The sequence below is a fragment of the Mandrillus leucophaeus genome, unplaced genomic scaffold, assembly GCF_000951045.1.
Source record: "Mandrillus leucophaeus isolate KB7577 unplaced genomic scaffold, Mleu.le_1.0 Scaffold182, whole genome shotgun sequence".
In the NCBI taxonomy this organism is placed as follows: Eukaryota; Metazoa; Chordata; class Mammalia; order Primates; family Cercopithecidae; genus Mandrillus; species Mandrillus leucophaeus.
In genome coordinates this window covers 857,685-880,300 of record NW_012101832.1, presented here as the reverse complement: position 1 = coordinate 880,300, position 22,616 = coordinate 857,685, and the positions used below count along the sequence as shown (strand labels likewise).

General features: G+C 39.7%; 1 protein-coding gene across 1 annotated transcript in view; it reads left to right on the top strand.

Moving 5' to 3' along the window:
* Positions 1-22,616, top strand: part of RLF (rearranged L-myc fusion) — a 77,956-nt gene that overhangs the window by 49,408 nt on the left and 5,932 nt on the right. The window contains exons 6-7 of the mRNA XM_011977648.1: positions 10,069-10,205; positions 18,879-19,020. Coding sequence (XP_011833038.1) covers positions 10,069-10,205; positions 18,879-19,020 — 279 coding nt within the window. The remainder of the gene's footprint in view (positions 1-10,068; positions 10,206-18,878; positions 19,021-22,616) is intronic.

The window sequence follows — 22,616 nt, the reverse complement described above, 5'->3', positions numbered from 1 at the left end:
CATTCTTAATCCCTGAATAAACTACATCTTCGGTGTCTGACATGGTTGATAGACACAATAGCAGATGGTTGTTTCTTTTCCTGATGGGGAAAGGAAAAGATAAACAGGATCCAATTTACTCACCAGCCTAACACTGTTGGGAATTGACACAGTCACTAGGTATAAATGATAGAGCAGGTAACATTTAAACAGGACCAGTGGGAATTCAGTTTGGGAGTAGAAGAAAAAGTAAACAGGAGTATAGAAATTCCAGATGTAGTTTAAGTAAGAATCAAGATTAAGGTGAATTCTGAACAAGGAATAATTACAAAAGGTTTAATTAAATTTGAAATTTAAAATATGCCACCTCCACCACCTTCTTTTATGCTGATTGACTGCCTGTTAGACCACTGGTGTTTAATTGCCTGATATTTTGAAAGTCTTAATACTTTTACTTTATCCTTGTGATCATGCAAGGAATGAGATATACACTCATTACACTAATGACAGAAAGGCTGTGTAAAGAAATTGAGGATTTGCTTGTTTAGATATTTTAGATTTGCTTGTTTAGATATTTTATCTCCTAAAGCACAGTTCTTTTTCATAGGTTTGAAGAGACGTCTTCCCAGAACTTTGTATGCATGTGGATCTCACTTCTGGTCTTACTTTCATGGGTTATGTGTGGGTATTTTGGTTGGTGTATGATTGCACTGGAGGGGTCATTATGGAGAGTCTATCGGACGTATCATTGTCAAGAATTTGGCAGGACATTTCAGCCTTCTTTCAGATACACACTGTGATAGGGTTTAAATGGAAGCGTTGGTGACCATTTATTTCTTTAAGAAATATGCAAGGTCGATGAGGCATCATAGTACTGGTGTGTAGCATTACTGCAGCTTAAAAGGAGTCTCATGTTTTTAAAACTGGTCAGTATTCTTTTTTTCCCAGATAATGTCTTTGAACCTAACAGCTGATGTTCCCAAAGATATCTAGGGTTACTTGAAATGTAAGTTTGCTAACTGTAACTTCCACCTTTCTTCTACTCAAGGATGCAAGTGAATAAAGTATTATATGAATAAGCTTGAATCTATTTTGATTCCTTTTTGAAAAAATAAAACATTTATCAACTTTGATTTTTAAAATCTGTTGCTAGGAACAAGTTGTTTTCAGTATACCTCAGGACTAATTGGGGAAATACTGCATTGAAAACCACTATTCTAGAGAAAGGTAAATGATAAAATATTAATGGCACTGGCCGGAATACTAGTTTACATTGATAGCCTAAGCAGGAAAATAACTTAGGAACATAAGTATGCTGCCTCTACCCACCGTGTGTTATGCCAGTTAGCTGCCTCTTATGTTTGTTATTACTGTTGTTTAATTGCCTGATTATTTTGAAACCTTTCTAACTGTATCTAATCTTGCCTTTTCCTGATTTATTTTCTACAATGGCCAAGGTGATCCTTTTTCTTTTTTAAGTAAAATTAGACATTTTATTTTGAGGTAATTTTAGATTCGCATGTAATTACAAGAAATAATGCAGAAATGCCTTCCATTTATTCAGTATACATTCATTTGAGGTGTCTGCTAGGCAATGGGGGTACAAGAATGAACAAGACAAAAGGGAGAGAAACAACAGACAGTGTTCACACAATGTGAGACTTAGAGGAGAGGTCTGAGCTGGAAATTAAGAGTTCTAAGTTATCACCATTTGAAACCAGAGAGCAAATAAGATTAACTTTTTTAGAATTCTGAAAAATTAAAGGCTTTACAGCAATCTGAGGAAGTTTTACTCAAGAAAAAGAGATAAATCTCATAAGAATATGACCTTTGACCTCAGCTGGTAATATGCCTGTCAGGTGACTCAAATTTTTTGCCACACTGTGCATGCTTGTGAAATAACCACAAAGGTGCTCTGATTATTGATTTGGGGGTTTTACAAATAAATTTTAGCAAGTGGGCTAATACACAAATACCGAGTCTGCAAATAGCGAGGACCAACTGTATATTCAAAGAACTAAAGGAAACTTGCCTAAAGAATTAAAGGAGGCCAGGTGAGGTGCCTCACGCCTCTAATCCCAGCACTTTGGGAGGCCAAGGTGGGAGAAACTCTTGAGACCAGCCTGAGCAACATCTATGTGTGCAACATGTAGAGACCCTATCTCTACAAAAAATTTTTTTCAAATTAGCTGGGTGTGGTAGTGTGCACCTGTAGTCCCAGCTACTCATGAGACTGAGGTGGGAGGATCACTTGAGCCTGGGAGGTCAAGGCTGCAGTGAGGTGTGATCACTCCATTCTGCACTCCCACCTGGGCAAGAGTGAGCCCCGTCTCAAAATAAAATTGAGAAATTCCATTTCTCAAAATGAAATTCTGAAGTCAAAAAGTGCAGCAACTCAAGTTAATTCACTAGAGAAAGTCAGCATCAGATTTGAATTAGCAGAAGAAAGAATCAGCAAACTTGTCCAGTCTGAGAAATGATAGAGCCCAAAATGCATGAAATAGCGGCAAAGAGGCAAATAAATGGACAATTCAAATATGAGAGTTGGAGACTTTAATACCCACTCTGAATAATGGGTAGAACAACTAGGCAACAAAGAAATGGAACACTTTTTTTTTTTTTTTTTTTTTTGAGACGGAGTCTCGCTCGGTCGCCCAGGCTGGGGTGCAGTGGCCGGATCTCAGCTCACTGCAAGCTCCGCCTCCCGGGTTCACGCCGTTCTCCTACCTCAGCCTCCCGTGTAGCTGGGACTACAGGCGCCCGCCACCGCGCCCAGCTAAGTTTTGTATTTTTAGTAGAGACGGGGTTTCACCGTGTTAGTCAGGATGGTCTCGATCTGCTGACCTCGTGATCTGCCCATCTCGGCCTCCCAAAGTGCTGGGATTACAGGCGTGAGCCACCGCGCCCGGCCAAAATGGAACACTTAAACAACACTATAAACCAAGTGGACTGAGCAGACATCTATAGACTACCCAACAGCAGCTAAATATACATTCTTCTCAAATGCACATGGTCTATTCTCTAGGATAGACCATGTGTTAGCCCATAAAACAAATCTAAATAAATTTTAAAGGATTGAAATATATAAAGTATGTTCTCTAACTACAGTAAAATAAAATTAGAAACGAATAGCAGAAGGAAATTTGGGAAATTCGCAAATAAGTGAAATTTAACTCTACCTTCCCAAATAAGCAATTAATTAAAGAAAAGAAAAAACCAAAACCAAAAATAAGATAAATTAGAAAATGACTTTTTGTTGTATTTTGTTTTGTGGTTTTTGAGACAGGGTTTCACTCTGTCCCCCAGACTGGAGTGCAGTGGCACAATCATAGGTCACTGCAGCCTTGAACTCCTGGGCTCACGTGGTCCTCCCAGTTTAGCCTCCCAAAGTATTGGGACTACAGGCATGAGCCACCACGCCTAACCCAGAAAATACTTTGTGAGATGAATGATGAAACACAACATACCAATATTTATGGAGGGAAATTTATATTTGTAAAATGTTGATTTTAAAAAAGAAATGTCTTAAGCCAGTAACCTAACCATTCACCTTAAGAAACTGGAAAAAGAAGAGCAAATTAAACTGAAAGCAAGCAGAAGGAAGGAAATAATAAAGATTAGAGTATAAATAAATGAAATAGAGAATATAAAATCAATAAAGAAAAGTAATAAAGTTAGTTCTTTGAAAAGATTGACAAAATTGATATACTTTCAGTTAGACTGAACAAGAACAAAAAGAATACTCAAATCAGGAATAAAAAAGGAGACACTACCATCAACCTTACAGAAATAAAAAGGATTATAAAGGAATACTCTGAACAACTGTTTGCCAACAAATTACATTACCGGATGAAATGGACAAATTTCTAGAAAGATAAAACCCACTGAGGCCGGGTGCAGAGACTCAAAGCCTATTATCCTAGCACTTTGGGAGGCCAAGGCAGATGGATCACCTGAGGCCAGGAGTTTGAGACCAGCCTAGCTAATGTGGTAAAATCCCGTCTCTACTAAAAATACAAAAAACAAATCAGCCGGGCACGGTGGCGCGTACCTGTAGTCCCAGCTACTCGAGAGGCCGAGGCAGGAGAATCGCTTGAACCCGGGAGGCAGAGGTTGCAGTGAGCCGAGATTGTGCCGTTGCACTCCAGCCTGGGCAACAAAATCGAAACTCTGTCTCAAGAAAAAAAAAAAAAACACACACACACAGAAACTGACTGACAGATAAATAGAAAATCCGAGTATACCTATGACTAGTAAAGAGGGTAATTTGAAAATTTCCCACATCCACAGGGTCTCACTGGACAGAACATTTACAGAAGAATTAATACCAGTCCTTCACAAAGTATTCCAAAAAACAGAAAAAGAGGGAACACTTCCCGACTTATGCTATGAAGCCAGTATTACTTTGATATTAAAACCAAACAAAGACATTGTAAGAAAGAAAACCACAGACCAGGCCAGGCACAGTGGCTCATGCCTGTAGTCCCAGCACTTTGGAAGGCGGAGGCAGGCAGATCACTTGAAGTCAGGAGTTTGAGTCCAGCCTGGACTACATGATGAAATCCTGTCTCTACTAAAAATACAAAAATTAGCCAGGTGTGGTGACACACACCTGTAATCCCAGCTACTCAGGAGGCTGAGACAGGAGAATTGCATGAACCTAGGAGGCAGAGGTTGCAGTGAGCTGAGATCGTGCCAGTGCACTCCAACCTGGGTGACAGAGTGAGACTCTCTCCAAAAAGAGACAAAATGCCAGAATGTCCACTCATGCCACTTCTGTTCTTACTGATCTCTTTGCCTCTATATTCTCCTCACCCACTCCTGTTTTTCTGGACTGTTGAATACATCTGTAAAAACTCTTACTTAAGGCTGGGTCTAGTGACGCATGCCTGTAATCCTAGCTCTTTGGGAGGCTTAGGTTGGGGGAACATTTGAGGCCAGGAGTTCAAGACCAGCCTCGACAACAATATGAAACTCCATCTCTACAAAAAAATAATAAACTGGGCATGATGGTGTGCGACTATAGTCCCAGCTACCTTGGAGGCTGAGGCAGGAGAGAGGATCACTGGTACCTAGGAGTTCGAGGCTGCAGTGAGCTGCGATCGCACCACTACACTCTAGCCTGGGCCACAGACTCCACTACACTCTAGCCCTGTCTCTTATGGTAAAAAAACAAACGGGCCGGGTGCAGTGGCTCACGCCTGTAATCCTAGCACTTTGGAAAGTCGAGGCGAGCAGATTGCCTGAGGTCAGGAGTTCAAGACCAGCCTGGGCAACACGGTGAAAGCCCGTCTATACTAAAATACAAAAAATTAGCTGGGCATGGCAGCGTATGCCTGTAGTCTAAGCTACTTAAAAGGCTGAAGCAGGAGAATTGCATGATCTCGGGAGGCGGAGGTTGCACCGAGATCGCACCACTGCACTCTAGCCTGGGCAACAGAGCAAGACTCCATCTCAAAAATAGAAAGAAAGAAAGAGAAAAATACCCAACTCCTACTTAAGTCACAACATACCATAAGGTAAAAGAAGTAACATATAACCAGCATAGTATCCCCTTTCTTTAAAATGTGTACATATTTGCAGTAGTCACATATTAAACCCATGCTGTGTAACATGTATGTAGACATAATACTGGAAAAAAAATCACATTGTTAATACTGGTTATCATTGAGTTGTAAGATTGAAGATGATTTTTATTCTGTGTTCTGGGTTTTCTATTGTAAATATTTTTGTAATTAGCAGAAATCTAGTAAACAGTAATTAATCAAACTACGATTTCCAGTGATTTCTTTTGGATATATATACAAGTGAAAACAACAACAAAAACTGGTTTTCGCCATAAAAACCCGTGAGTAAGTTTCGGGTCCTTTAGTATTCTGTTACCATTGGCCTGCATGATAATTTTGTGGAAATCAGCCAAAAGTACCCTTACCCTCTAACACCACCTTCATATGGTTGCCTTTCAAAGGTCTTCCGTCTTCTGAGGGCAAAAGCCTCATTAGGGCTTGACAAGTGAACTGAATTTCAGCTCCCAGTAACTCTCTTGGCTGGTTAGTTTTGTGCCATGCAAAACTGTACAACTCAGTGACATGGCCTTATTCAGTCTGTCTATCCCCCAGTGTGTGATTTAGCTCTATCCTAAGTCTCTCAACTTGTTTAGCCTTTCATTCATGGAGTGTCATCTGCGTGACATCACTCATTGCCGTTACATCAGATAACCTTTTCCCTCCTCACATGCCACAGTTACTCTCACATTAATTAGTTTGCTCATTCTGGCTTTTTATTTTTGGGCTACACTCTCCCCTGTCCATCTAGACCCTGCTATCTCCCCAATAATTATTTTCCTTGGAATCTTTGTGGCTTACTTCAGTCAGTGTTATTCTTCCTGTCTTCAGTCTTCTGTCCCATTTATTCTTCATGTTATTTATCTTATAGTTATCTTTCATTCTGACAAGTAGTTATTGATGTTCATTCATGGGCCTGGCACTGTTGTAGGCACTGAAGATAAGTGGGGAAAGAAACAGACTTCTGCCCTTAAGGAACTTATATTTTAGTGGTAAAATAGATAGTAAGCATACTTGATTATTTGAAACACATGTTCGGTTTGTTTTACCAGCTATAGAATTGTTAGCCCCAGGACTAGAAATTATATTTAAGAACAAAAAATTGTTTTAGTATCTAAGTATAAGATGTTACCTAGATACTCATTGAAACTCTCAGAAGCTTGTGGATGACCTTCATTTTAATTTACCTTAGCTGTGAAGTATTTTCTTGCATATATTTGTTTTTTAGTGTGGTCTTAGCTATTTATTGCAAAAGATTGAGGACAAGTAGTATAATGATATTTTGTTAGTGAGGTGTTATCTCATTTTAATTTACATGAATTTTTTCAGTTATTTATTTACTTTTATTTATCGTATTTTTTTTCCTCTATATTCAAGAAGATACAGGTATTTGGGGCATAATACTGAGATTCTCTTCAAGTCAAAGGATGTTAACTGAGTGCTTGTTGTGTGAATATCCTAAAACAGGTGCCAAGGGGGATAAAAGTATAAAATAAGATCTAGTACCTGCTTTCAAGGAATTTAGAGTCTATAAGGAGGAACAGATAACAGATATGGAAAAAAAAACTCTGGCTTCAGTTTTTCTCATTTGTAAAAATGATCAGATGTCTCATTTAGTTAAATGAAAGTGGAAAATAAGTCTAGAGTGATATTTATTTCTGTTATTACCTCAGATAAGTGGGCACAAGACACATGAGCTCTTGAATTGGAAGCTTATACAAAGCCCCCACTGTATACTAGTTCCACCTTCACAATAGAAACCTTGATGGAAGCAAAACAGTCAAGTTAATAGATAATGAAAATGTGTGTGTGAGATACCAAGCTTCGGAGTTATGAAGCTCTTGATCAGAAATTTCATTATCAAGCATACTGGTGTATTTTAAAATGCCAGGTAAACAGCAATGTTAAGAGCTAATTAAAAGAATGTTAAAAAAAAAGAAGATGTTAATATTTGCTGAAAATGCATAATTGGAGAAAGTTAAAGTTAAGTTTAATCTGAGACATTGGTAGAGAAAGTTAAGCTTTGCTTGTTTAGGCCAGTGCAGGAGCATGTTTACCAACAATCCCTGTGGTATCTTAGAAGGCACGGAGATAATGATAATAGAAAAACAGAAGTACTGGCCAGGCGCGGTGGCTCACGCCTATAATCCTAGCACTTTGGGAGGCCAAGGCGGGTGGATCATGAGGTCAGGAGATCGAGACCATCCTGGCTAACATGTTGAAACTCTGTCTCTACTAAAAATATTAAACAATTAGCCGGGCATGGTGTCGTAATCCCAGCTACTCAGGAGGCTGAGACAGGAGAATCACTTGAACCTGGGAGGCAGAGGTTGCAGTGAGCTGAGATCACGCCACTGCAGTCCAGCCTGGGCGACAGAGCAAGACTCCATCTCAAAAAAGAAGAAGAAGAAAAAAAAAGAAAGTAAAACAGAAGTGCTTCTACTCCTAGCAACTCTCAAGACTTGATGCTCCCACAGTATTGCTGGGTTACCGACAACAATACTGAAATATTTTATTTCTGTTTCTTCAATGCCATGCTCACTCTTATTTAGGCCACTGCATGTGTTTTTCTTCTTGTTCTGGAGTATCTTTTGCAGTTCACTGTCCCTTTCCCATGGCTTATTCCTATTCATTCCCACTCATCTTAGGTGCCACTTTACCCGGAAAGTCTTTTTTGGTTCCCAAATTTGGGTTAGAGTCTTCTTACCAAAGGTATTTTTAAAATACTGTATACTCTCTCATTGTAGCTATTTAATTCTTAGTAACTGCTTCCTTACTAATAACCCTGACTAGACTGTGATATCCATTAGGGCAAAAATTAGATTGGCTTGCATCTCCAGTACTTCGCACAGTGCAGGTATTTAGCAAATGGCACTGCTTTGCTAGGCACATACATTTTGATATGGCTATTTTTCTTCTTACAGGATTTTGTTTACAGGGGATTTGGGATATTATTTATAGAGCTGTGCTCTTGTCCTCGAGTTTATAGTCTAGCTGGAGAGCCAAAGTGAAAGTACATAAAAAAGTAAAATAATAGGGCCAGGCGTTGGTTCACACCTATAATCCCAACACTTTGAAAGGCTGAGGCAGGAGGGATCACTTGAGGCCAGGAGTTTGAGACCAGCCTGGGCAGCATAGTGAGAGCTCATCTCTACAAAAAAAAAAAAAAAAAAGCTGGGTAGGGTGGTACACACTTGTGGTCACAGCTACTTGAGAAACTGAGGCAAGAGGCTATCTTGAGCCCAGGAGAGTGGAGACTTCAATGAGCCATGATTACCCTAACTGCACTGCAGCCTAAGCAACAGAGTAAGACACTGTCTTAAAAAACACACACACACACACACACACACACACACATAAAAAATAATAAAAGGTAAAGGCCAGTATGAGTAGGTTAAATGTTGGCCCAAGGCAGAATAAATATCCCAATTTAAACATTTTCAATTTAAAAATGAACTTTTGACTCATTTTTTATTTGTGAAATAGAAATATTGCCTGTCTTGCCAGTCTTATAGATTTGTCATGTTGACGTATGACAAAAAACGAGATAATACAGTAAAATTTGAAAAAATAAAAAAAGTTCTAGAAATAAGTGCTACAAAGGAGAAATTTGAGTGTTTGACAGCGATCCAAATAACATGACCTCAGAAGTTAGGAAACGATTCTGTAAGAAAATAACATTTGAGCTGAGCTTTAAAAAAAGCCTTTCAGCACCTACCTGAAGATATGACTAAAATTAGAGCCTTAGAACCACCCCCTTGTAACTACATAGCACTCTGGAGGAGTTGAGCTGTTTACCTCATTTGCTCTGATGCAGAAAAAAAAGAATGAGAAAGGGTCTTTTAAAGTCTAGTTCACTTGTTTTATACTCTTTTTCAGTGTAGGAAAGGAGCCCCAGAAAAATTTGACTGATTTGTCTAGAGGGTTTTTGTTTGTTTTTTTTATGATTTAAGTCGTGTAAATGAAAAGATGTATTTCTAAAAAGGGTTTTGATGGTCTGAAAAACCCATTAATACACTAGAAATTTTCCTTCTATGAAAAAATGATGTTAATGTAGCGTTTGTATTTAAAACAGTTCCTGAACTGGCCTCCTTTAGCCCCACTGACAGTGAGGATAAGCCATATGTTTTACTATCTGTAACCAGAGTGACCCAGCTGTGGTCATAGATACTAGGGGAAGACAGGAACAGGAAAGAAAAAAAAGATAATAGTACTTCAGATAAAAATAACCTGAGATTATTATATATAATTTGAATCATCTATATGGTAGCAATGTTCGTAAGTAATTTTTTTAAAATGCAAAAATGTTTCTATCTATATTGAGACTGTAGTAGAACTTCCTTATAGTGTCTGTTCCCTTCTTTAATGTTTTTTTATGTGAAATATTCATGCCAGAAGACTCATTCATTAGCAGGAGAAAATTATGTCCCTAATTTTTGCCTCATCAAGAAGTTTCACATTATATAACAAAGTTTACTGAAAAGTCACCATTTTCTTTTTGACTTAGTCATCTCATTTTTGATAGATTGCAAAGGTCGACTGCAAGGAAGTACTAGACATCATTTGTAATCTGGAATCTGAGGGGCAGGATAACACAGCATTTGTTCTTTGTACGACTTACCTTACCCAGCAGCTCCAAACTGCAAGTGTATATTGTTCTTGGTAAGTATATTTAGTTTTACACTCTTTATTTGTTAGCACATAGTATATAGCATTTAGGGTTTATGTAAAATGTTAATTTGTTTCTAATTTAAAACCTAGCATGAACTGTGAATAGCTTCTTGCTTCCACACAAAATCATTTAATTAAAAATATCATTGGTTTAATCTAGTCAAGAAAGGGTAAAATATTCCTCTTGATTATCCCATAAAGGGTTGTCTGTTAACTCCAATATATGTCTTCTATCTTGAAGATTAAATTGTGTCAATATGAAACAAACCTGTGTTAGATTGTTTTTCTTTTCATTTTTTTAGTATCTTCTGGGTAGTCCTTCCCATTCTTATTTGGGAACCCACAGATGAAAAGGATCAAATTATCTAGGTTTCTAGGTCAAACTAGCACTAAAAAAGAAATTCATTTGAATAGTAATCTCTTTTGCAACTTTGGAACTATATAGTTGAATTGCATTATTTTGGTTTTAATTCAATTTATATCTTGTTTGCCTACAGAATACTTAGTTGCTAAAAAGGAAACAGTAAGTGTATCCATGGTTCTTTCATTCTAACTGTATTGAATCTATTTAGGCCAAAGGGACAAACCTGATACACAGGAAACCTCTAAAATGTAAGACTCTCTGTCAGTAAGTATCAGATTAGTGGTATGGATAATGCTATAGGAGATCAGAGAGAGGTGCTCACTGTATACCAGAGTATTAAAGGTGTCAGGGAGGAAGTAATATTTGAGATTTAATTCTAAGAATGGGTTGGATTTGCATTATCTTGATTAGAGGAACTCTGACTATTTCAGAACCTAAGGATGGCTTAAAATTGGAAATGAGCATTTTGTTTATAGGAAAACCTAGTAAAGCCTTTTGTGTACTTCAGCCCTCATTGATCTCCCTCTGGATCGTCTGTCTATTTTAATAGTTTTATGGTTAATACTGTTGTATGTTACTATATTTCTTTTTGTTTATTATTTTATGTAGAAATTTGTGTGCTGTAATCTCACCCAGTCCTCATAATAATCATTGCACAGGTGAGGCAGTTGGGGGATCATAGGGACCAGAGAAAACTTGTAATTGTCCATGGTCTCAAAGCTAAAGTGGTAGAGCTGAGATTCAAGCCCAGGTCTTAAACTTCTAATCTAGTGCTTTTCTTCTGTATACGTGTTTTCTTGGCATAGGCCAAAATTCAAATTGTAGTTTTTTGCCACCAAATCCACTATGCCAGAGTTATACCTCCTGTGAGAAAGGAGATAGTGAGATGGGGACTTAAATATAATTTCTTTATGATGAAAAAAGTACCTACCATTATAGCTAGGTTTTCAGTACAAATAATAAATTAAATTGTATATGGAATGTGTTATAGATTGTGTTTAAAATTTTTCTCCCCTTCTTTAGTCGCCCACCATTCACTCTTCCAGAGCTGTTAGTGGCTCTAGGATTAATGCTGTTCTTCTATAGCAGGAAGGGATTAATAGAGATTTCCCTTTGTGGCCTCCTCAGGAGCTATAATGAGTAAAGGAAAGAAAATCTTAGTCATTTCACACTTTGTTAAAATTAAGTTTCTTTCAAGCAATTCAAGGAGAAATCACAGCTTTTTTTTGTTTTTGTTTTTGTTTTTGAGACCGAGTCTTGCTCTGTCACCCAGGCTGGAGTGCAGTGGTGTGATCTCGGCTCACTGCAACCTCCGCCTCCCGAGTAGCTGGGATTACAGGTGCACGCCGCCATGCCCAGCTAATTTTTGTATTTTTGGTAGAGACTGGGTTTCACCATGTTGGTCAGGCTGGTCTCGAACTCCTGACCTCATGATATCTACCCGCCTCAGCCTACCAAAGTGCTAGGGTTATGGGCATGAGCCACCACGCCTAGCCACATCTTTTTTTTTTTTTTTTAACCCTTCCATTGTTTTTGAAAGCTTTTTTTTTGGTAGTGGGATGCTGGAGTTAGAATATTAGAATAACATAAAACGTTGAATTTTGGCCAGGCATGGCTCACACCTGTAATCTCAGCACTTTGGGAGGCCGAGGTCGGTGGGTCACCTGAGGTCAGGAGTTCAAGACCAGCCTGACCAACATGGTGAAACCCCATCTCCACTAAAAATACAAAAATTAGCCATGCATGATGGCAGGCGTCTGTAATTCCAGCTACTCAGGAGACTGAGGCACCAGAATCGCTTGAACCTGGGAGGTGGAGGTTGCAGTAAGCTGAGGTCATGCCAGCTCAGGAGACAAGAGCAACTCCGTCTCAAAAAAACCACAAAAAACATTGAATTTTACTAAGGAAAATTAATCACAGGAATTCTGTTCAAATGAGATAGATTATTTTGTTATGCTTGAGGTAGTGGGACATAAGGAGTATTTGTTTAAAAAAAAACTTCTAAGTGGTATTTTGGATAAGAGAGATATCAGTATTTTTTAAATGTGGCAATAAAGTTGAAATACAAAGTAATAAAAGTAGTCATGCTTATTTTTAAACACATATGCTAGAATTTATTTCTTGGGAGTATCATTCTTGAGTGTAGTTACCATGAAGATAATATTTGAAATGTAAACTATGTAGCTATCGGCCGGGTGCAGTAGCTCACGCCTGTAATCCCAGCAATTTGGGAGGCTAAGGTGGGTGGATCATTTGAGGTCAGGAGTTTGAGACCAGCCTGGCCAACATGGTGAAAATCCATCTCTACTTAAAATACAAAAATGAGCCGGGCATGGTCTGTCTCTTATACACATCTAGATGTGTATAAGAGACAGACTCTAGCCTGGGCGACGGAGCAAGACTCCATCTCAAAAAAAAAAAAAAAAAAAACCAGTCCTCGTCTCTACTAAAAAATACAAAAAAAAACCTAGCCGGGCGAGGTGGCAGGCGCCTGTAGTCCCAGCTACTCGGGAGGCTGAGGCAGGAGAATGGCGTAAACCCGGCAGGCGGAGCTTGCAGTGAGCTGAGATCCGGCCATTGCACTCCAGCCTGGGTGACAGAACAAGACTCCGCCTCAAAAAAAAAAAAAAAAAAAAAAAAGAAGTACTAGAAGAGGCCAGGCTCGGTGGCTCACGCCTGTAATCCCAGCACTTTGGGAGGCCGAGGCGGGCGGATCATGAGGTCAGGAGATCGAGACCATTCTGGCTAATACGGTGAAACCCGTCTCTACTAAAAATACAAAAAATTAGCTGGGCGTGGTGGTGGGTGCCTGTAGTCCCAGCACTCGGGAGGCTGAGGCAGGAGAATGGCGTGAACCCGGGAGGCGGAGCTTCCAGTAAGCCGAGATGGTGCCACTGCACTCTAGCCTGGGCGACGGAGCAAGACTCCATCTCAAAAAAAAAAAAAAGAAGTACTAGAGGAGTAAGCTCCCTGTAGATGCCTCTCAGTGGTAATATAATTGGAATAGCCATGCATTTGAAAAAGGTGACCATTTTGAGTGAGATGATGTATTATATAGAGAGAGGTGTAATTACTGCAGCCATTTTAAAGTCATAAAGTTGAACTTTGAACCTCCACAGTAAGCTTTCATTGAGTATTTGATAGACTGGCCTTTGCTTTCTGTAATGTGTCTGAGCTTAAATTTTGTGTTACACATTTGTGTTTCTTCAGATGTAGTTACATGTCTGTTCTGCCCCAACTAGACTGATATACCAACCAATATGTTGTTTAATTCACAGTTGTGTCCTCAGTAACTGGCGAAAACTAGCATATGTGTTTTATTTAACAGAATTTTGTGGGAGAGAAAAGAGGTCATGGGGGTCAATTACTATTGTATTAGCTTAAAAACTTTTTTTCTGTAATAGCCTTTTTTAGGGGATGATCATCCCTTGATTCCACAGTTTTATTTACTTCATTCCTAAAATACCTAAATTCTGAATCCCAGTGTAACATGTTAACTGGACTTCATGGGCTTCTTGCTATGTAGAAACACAGAGTAATGTTTGTATGCATATATGTATGTATGTATGTATGTATGTATTTTTGAGACAGAGTCTCGCTCTTGTCACCCAGGCTTCAGTGCCGTGGTGCAATCTCAGCTCACTGCAGCCTCCGCCTCCCGGGTTTAAGCGATTCTCTGCCTCAGCTTCCCGAGTAGCTGGGATTACAGGTGCCAGCCACCACACCCAGCTAATTTTTTGTATTTTTAGTAGAGACGGGGTTTTACCATGTGGGCCAGGCTGGTCTCGATCTCCTGACCTCAGCTGAGCCACCACGCTGGCCAAAACACAGAGTAATTTAAAGTTCTTGCTTAGTAGTTAAATTCCTACCAAAATGTGTTTCTTGCTGTTAACAGAGCTAAATTTCCTTTCCAATTTTTATAAATTTATATATAACTTGTTGAAATGAGCTAGGTAATGGGCAAAATCGTGGGCACAGTAGATCATCTCAACATTGGAAGCATACATACAATGGAATCATTTTCCATGATTTTCAATGGTTGGCTTTTTTTAAAAAGTCACATTATTGTAGTAATTGAAGAAGAACTTATCCTAGTGCATGTTTGATCTATCAGGCTGTCGGTTACTACTGGATGTTGGTTTCAGTGTTCCAGTGTACAGATTTGAATGGATGATTGAAGTGACATCTTGCATCCTCATGAGTAATATACTGGCTGTCATGGTTTCAGGCATGTTTATATATTTGGATGGGTAATCATTTTATATCGATTTATAACTATGCAAATATTTTTACAAAATACACCATAAATGCCCGTTTTTGATCATGCTTATTTGGAGTTAACATACTTGGAGCCTGAAATATTTAATTTGGAATACCAAGCCCTGGACATTCTGACTTACTCTTTTAAAAGTTATTTGAGTGGCCGGGCATGGTGGTTTATGCGTGTAATCCCAGCATTTTGGGAGGCCGGCGCTGGTGGATCATGAGTTCTGGAGTTCAAGACCAACCTGACCAAGGTGCTGAAACCCCTTCTCTACTAAAAATACAAAAATTAGCCGGGCATGCTGGCAGGCACCTGTAATGCCAGCTACTAGGGAGGCTGAGGCAGGAAAATTGCTTGAACCTGGGTGGCAGAGGTTGCAGTAAGTTGAGATCGCACCACTGTACTCCAGCCTGGGTGACAGAGCAAGACTCCATCTGGAGGGCAAAAATTATTTGAGCCTGTAATCCCAGTACTCTGGGAAGCTGAAGTGGGTGGATCTCTTGAGGTCAGGAGTTCGAGACCAGCCTGGACAGCATGGTGAAACCCCATCTTTACTAAAATTACATAAATTAGCCAGGCATAGTGGCATGTGCCTGTAGTCCCCAGCTACTCAGGAGGCTGAGGAAGGAGAATTGCTTGAACCAGGGAGGTGGAGGTTGCAGTGAGCCGAGATCATATCACTGCATTCCAGCCTGGGCAACAGAACAAGACTCCGTCTCAAAAAAAAAAAAAAAGGCCAGGTTCAGTGGCTCATGCATGTAATCCCAGCACTTTGGGAGGGCAAAGTGGGCGGATCACCTGAGGTTGGGAGTTCAAGACCAGTCTGGCCAACATAGCGAAACCCCATCTCTACTGAAAATACAAAAATTAGCCGGGCATGCTGGCAAGCATCTGTAATCCCAGCTACTCGAGGGAGGCTGAGGCAGGACAATCACTTGAACCTGGGAGGTGGAAGTTGCAGTGAGCCAAGATCGTGCCATTGCACTCCAGCCTGGGCGACAGCGTGAGACTCTGTCTCAAAAAAATAAATAAATAAAATTATTTGAGAGACCTTAATTCTCAACCTGCCTTTTAACCACTTTAATGGATTTATAAATCTAACTTTGTTGCCAGGCTGGAGTATAGTGGCAAAATCAAAGCTCACTGCAGCCTTGAACTCCTGGGCTCAAGTGATTCTCCCACCTCAGCCTCCCAAGTATCTGGAATTATAGGCTTGAGCCTCTGTGCCTGGCTTTAGTTGGTGAATTTTATTTTATTTGAGAGAAGATATTACTCTGTCACCTAGGCTGAAGTGTACTAGTGAGATCACAGCTTAATTCAGCCTTAAATCCTGGGCTCAATGACCACCCCCCCCATCTCCACCTCCTCAGTAGCTGGGACTACAGGTGTGCCACCAAGACTGGCTAGGCTTTTTTTGTTTGGTTGGTTTTAGGGTCTTACTGTGTTGCTCAGACTGGTCTTGAACTCCTAGCCTCAAATAATCCTCTGCTGAGGTTATAGGCATGAGCCACTATGCCCAGCCCTTTAGTAAATTTTAGATAGTTGACATCGTTTACTCGTGTATATCTTTATAATCGGGATTTACTGACTTTGATAATTTTTGTTCTGTTCAAATAGGACAGATTTCACATACATATGACAGATTACAAAAGTTTTTATTACTTAGCATGCTTAAATCTGAATAAAGTAATTGTGTGTTTAAAATGAACAGTTATCCCAGCTTGCCTGGCTGGTGGCTATTTTCACAGCTGGCCTATCTCAATTTTCACTTCTTGTGGTTAGGAAAGTGGCACTAGCCAAATAAAGGCAATTTTTTTTTTTTTTTTTTTTTTTTTTGAGACAGAGTCTCACTCTGTCGCCCAGGCTGGAGTGCAGTGGCGCGATCTCAGCTCACTGCAAGCTCTGCCTCCCAGGTTCATGTCATTCTCCTGCCTCAGCCTCCCGAGTAGCTGGGACTACAGGCACCCACCAGCACACCTGGCTAATTTTTTTGTATTTTTAGTAGAGACGGGATTTTACCATATTAGCCAGGATGGTCTCGATCTCCTGACCTCATGATCCGCCCACTTCGGCCTCCCAAAGTGCTGGGATTACAGGTGTGAGCCACTGCGCCCAGCCCCAGAAAGGCAAATATTTAAAGGCATTTTAAATTAATCGTATTTGTTATAGCTCAAATTTGCCATCCTATTAAGCTTCATTAATTTATCCTTTTTTTTTTTTTTTTTTTGAGATGGAGTCTTGCTGTGTCATTCGGGCTGGAGCATAGTGGCGCAATCTCGGCTCACTGCAGCCTCCACCTTGACCAATCATTTATCTTTTGAGACACCATATATTCATTTCAATCTTTGAAGCAAGTTTTATAACTACTTAACAATTTCACCTTATGCTGGGCACAGTGGCTTATGCCTGTAATCCCAGAACTTTGGGAGGCAGAGGCAGGTGGATCACCTGAGGTTGGGAGTTTGAGACCAGCTTGACCAACATGGATAAACCCCATCTCTACTAAAAACACAAAATTATCCGGGCGTGGTGGCACAGGAGGCTGAGGCAGGAGAATTGCTTAAACCTGGGAGACAGAAGTTGCGGTGAGCCAAGATCTGCCATTGCACTCCAGCCTGGGCAATGAGAGCAAAGCTCCGTCTGAAAAAAAAAAAAAAAAAAAACACCTCACCTTACAAGAGCCCCAGTTACCTCTTTAGAAATATAAGAAAATAAATTATGTTAAATATATTTACTTTAAATTACATGTTTCCATTTCTTAAGCTTTGGATTTGTAGCCAACTTTCTGGGAGACAGTCTGTGTTCATAGCAATATAGGATATCAGTGTTTTTAAATTGGCTTATGAAAATAATACAGATTTTTAAATGAAAATTATTTAATTGGTATCCATTGATTTACTTAAAAGAGCCACATTTTTTAAGTGATAGCATTCTTTTTAGTTTAGGTGTGTTTTTTTTGTTTGTTTTTCTTTTGAGACGGAGTCTTGCTCTGTTGCCTAGGCTGGAGTGCATTGGCGCTATCTTGGCTCACTGCAACCTCCACCTCCTGGGTTTGAGCGATTCTCCTGTTCTCAGCCTCCCAAGTAGCTGGGATTACAGGCGTCCACCACCACGCTCAGCTAAGTTTTATATTTTTAGTAGAGAGGAGGTTTCACCATGTTGGCCAGCCCGGTTTCGAACTCCTTACCTCAAGTGATCTGTCCCCCTTCACCTCCCAAAATGTTAGGATTACAGGTGTGAGCCACCTGCCATGCCTAGCCTCTTTTAGTTTTGCTATTAGAAGTGACAACATTCTTTTTAGTTTCACTATTAGCTTTCCTTGCATTCACATTTTACATTCTCATTAGCATTTCTATCCTTGGCATTTTTGAGTTTCTAATGCTTTTTTGCTTGAGTGTTTTATTCATTAAATGTTTTTGTTTAATTTATTATTTTCAAGCTTTCCTTTTGTTTCCATGATAAATCTTTGTGAGATTCCTGTATTTTAGCCATTTCCAAAAAGTGCCATTTTACTTATTTCACTGGAAGTATTTAAACATTCCAAACTACAGGCTCTAAGTAGCATCCTGATATTTTAGATCTGGAAAGGGCCCTTAAGATCACTGTATAGAAGTGTACAATTAGAGTATCCATTTGCTGTATATATATTTCGTTGTTAGTTTAGTGATGTCTGATTATCTCTGCCCATTAGGACAGGGCTTAATTCAATCAGTATAATAATTATCAGTGTGAAGGATAAAACCTTTTAGAACAACATGGGATCTAAATAAGTTTTTTTAAAATGTCACCATAAAGGAAGTAGTGTTTTGTTTTTATTTTTCCCCCCAAACACAAGAGAAGTCAGGGAATCATTATGGAGGATTCTTAACATTTTTACCAGTTTGGGAGAAAGCAGTGGTGAATATAGATAGTTTTTAATCTAGTTTTTGTTTTCTCTACTGTCAGCTTTCTACAGATCAAAAAATTGGGTTGCCGGGGGCAGGGCAGCAAATACCAGTTACTTTAAATGTTTTACCATGATCTTCTTTTTTTATAGGGAACTGACTCTCTTTTGGAGTAAACTGCAAAGAAGAATTGACCCTTCTTTAGATACTTTTTTGGAGCGCTGTCGTCAGTTTGGTGTCATAGCTAAAACACAGCAGCATTTATTTTGCCTCATTAGAGTTATACAAACTGAAGTGAGTACTTTATGCCTTCTCTGCTAACTGTAGCTGGAGGAAAGAAATGAGTGAGAAGATAATGTCTCAGGAAATTCCCTTTAGATAAAGGAAGATAAGAAATAATGGGTTTTAATAAGATTAATGGAATTGACCACATCTGACTGCTTCTCCAGATTGACTTCCTATAATTAATCAGAAACAAATTGATGGCCAAACAAGTTAGGTGATAATTATTTCTAATTACTGTGAATGAAGTTGTGTCTCCTGTCACATTAAGAACATTTTAAGAGGCCAGGCACAGTGACTCAAGCCTGTAATCCCAGCACCTTGGGAGACTGAGGTGGGTGGATCACTTGAGCTCAGGAGTTCGAGACCAGCCTGGCCAACCTGGTGAAACCCTGTCTCTACTAAAAATACAGAAATTAGCCGGGCATGGTGGCGGGCGCCTGTAATCCCAGCTACTTTGGAGGCTGAGGCAGGAGAATCGCTTGAACAGGGAAGGCGGAGGTTGTGGTGAGCTAAGATTGCACCACTGCACTCTAGCCTAGGCGATAGAGTGAGACTTGGTCTTTAAAAAAAAAAAAAAGAACATTTCAAGGTAACTATAGAACTTGCCCGTTTAAACAATTACTTCATAATTGGCCATTAGAACATTTTGTTTTGTTTAAATCTTTAATAAAGGTACTAATTTTCTATTGTTGAATAACATATCACAAAAATGAATATTAAAACAATGTCCATTTTGTATTAGTTCAGTTTTATAAATCAGAAATCCAGCACAATGTGGCAGGATTCTCTTCTAAGACTATCACATTGGCTAAAATGTAGTTGGCTAGGCTAAGTTCTTATCAGAAGCTCTGGAAATCCACTTCAAAGCTTGTTCTTATCATTGACAGATTTCAGTTCCTGTGATTGTAGGACTGAGGTTTCTGTTTTCTGGCTTGCTGCCAGTCAGGGTCTGTTCTCAGGTCCTAGGAAGCTACACTCAGTCTTTGCGTCTATTTTCAAGCAGCAAGGGTGCAACAAGTTGGTGCTTGAAACCTGACATCCTCCATCTCTGACTTTAGTTTTCAGTTTTTGGTTAAGACAGGTCTCACTCTGTCACCCAGGCGTAGTGCAGTGGTGTGATCATAGCTCATTACAACCTCAAACTCCTTGACTCAAGCAGTTCTCCCGTCTCAGCCTCCAGAGTAGCTGAGACTACAGGCGTGTAGTTTTTTTCTTTTTTGGTGGGGAGCAGGGGCAGTAGATACAGGGTCTTGCTTTGTTGTCCAGACTGATTCTCAACTCCTGGCCTCAAGCAATTCTCCCACCTCAGCCTTCCAAAGTTCTGATATTATAGGTGTAAGCTGCCACACCTGTCCGCTTGAACCTGGGAGGCAGAGGTTGCAATGAGCCGAGATCACACCATTGCACTGCAGCCTGGGCGACAGAGTGAGACTCTGTCTCAAAAAAAAAAAAAGCAGCAAAGGTTAAATGACTTGGCTACATCCTATGTGCGCTTTCATCAATATGCCAAGTCACTCTTGATCCCTCACCTTCCTAGTTTAAGACCCACCAATTTCTTCAAAATTCAGCTCCACATTCCATATCTTGATTCAAATTTATTCACTACTCCTTTTAGTAACTTTTTGGCCTATCTGTTCAGAATATATAATGGTATTTCTGGTTACTTTTCTTTGAAAAGTGTTGTTAGTGATTTTTCAAATGTTACCATCCCAACCAGATTAGGCTGTTGAAGAAAGAATGGCCATTCTTTGCTGTCCACCTCACAGTCTTCCAAAAGGAGTTAATAACTTGTGGAGAAACTGAATTATTTTAAAATTTGGCTGACTTTCCCCAAGTCCTCTCTGCTCTTACTTAACAAATGATAAACTTATATCACAGCATCCTAATAAGAGACCCATGGTCTAGTCCTGTGGAGCCACTGAAGCAACATGGCCTGTTTACTTGGAGTACATTCCAAATGAGAGGGAGAAACTTCTATATTCTTTTGGCCACTACTGTTGTGGGATGTCTGCCATTCATAACAGAACCAGATCCTAGCTGATACAGGCTAAGTAATGCCTCTCTTTCAAAAAAAGCTAGTCTCAGCTCATCTGAAAGGTAGAGAGTTATCTCAATTGATTGTTCACAGTCAGTTACAGACTGAACTCTGTTCTACTCTTTCTCCCCTTCTCACTATTACACTTGACTAGTTTTAAAGGAAAAAAATGTTGGAGTCTCAGTTTGCAAGGGCTTCTACACTCACTGACTCCCTTTCCACCTACTAGTCCACATCTCTTCTACTCTTCAGGCCAAATTTTTATTTTATTTATTTTATTATTTTATTTTTTTGTTTTTTTTGGAGACGAAGTCTCACTCTGTTGCCCAGGCTGGCATGCAGTGGCATGATCTTGGTTCACCGCAACCTCCGCTTCCCAGGCTCAAGGGATTCTCAATGCCTCAGCCTCCCGAGTAGCTGGGACTTTGGGCCTGCATCACCATGCGTGGCTAATTTTTTGTATTTTTATTAGAGATGGGGTTTTGCCATGTTGGCCATGGTGGTCTTAAAACTCCATGCCTCAAGTGATGTGCCTAGCTCGGTCTCCCAAAGTGCTGGGATTACAGGTGTGAACCACCATGCCTGGCCTAAATGCTTTTAAGTCCTTGCTCGTCTGCTCACTAGTTGATGACACTGGGCAACTTAACCTTCTGAGTGTTGGGGATTTTTTGTCTATAAAATGAGGATATGTGCAAAAACGTTTATTTCAAATAAGTGCCTAGGTTGTAGTAGGGGTTCCGTAAATCAATGACAGTGATTTCTTTGTGTTCCCAGCATTTAGAATGAATGATGCCCAACACAGAATTAAATGCCTGGCAAATTGTTGACTGATTTAAACAGTGGAATTTACTCCGTTATTTTACATCGTATTCTGTTGAACAGTTACAATGTGCTAGTGTTACTATTTCATCTTTATAACCTTAGAAGGAGGAAAATCTGGTATTACCATTACTGTTATCATTTTACCAATAAGGAAACTGAAGTTTAGAGGTTGAGAACCTGTCACTTGTTGTGAAGCTGGGGTTCAAAGGCAGTCAAAGTCTGATTCTAAAGTCTCTGCTCTTAGCAGTGCGTTTTAAGCCACTCAGACATATCTTGCTTTTCTTTTTTCATGTCATTTTCGCATTTCAGCCTCTCAGATCAAAAGAGTTATCTTGTATGTACCAAGCTTTTATCACATATGACCAGGTCGTCCTAATTTTAAACTAGTTTCTGAGAACCTGCTGCCGTAGCAAGATTTTCTGATTTTTCTCCCTGGAAAGCTGAGATTCAGTACACCTGTGATGGTGACTATAAATTACTAAATTCTTTCAGGAGGAAATGGAGAGGATCATTTATTTTATCTTTGAAGTTTTGAAAAATCCAAGTGTTCATGATACAGAGATTTTTTTTTTTTTTTTTTTGAGACTGAGTCTCACTCTGTCGCCCAGGCTGGAGTGCAGTGGCCGGATCTCAGCTCACTGCAAGCTGCACCTCCTGGGTTTACGCCATTCTCCTGCCTCAGCCTCCCGAGTAGCTGGGACTACAGGCGGCCGCCACCTCGCCCGGCTAGTTTTTTGTATTTTTTAGT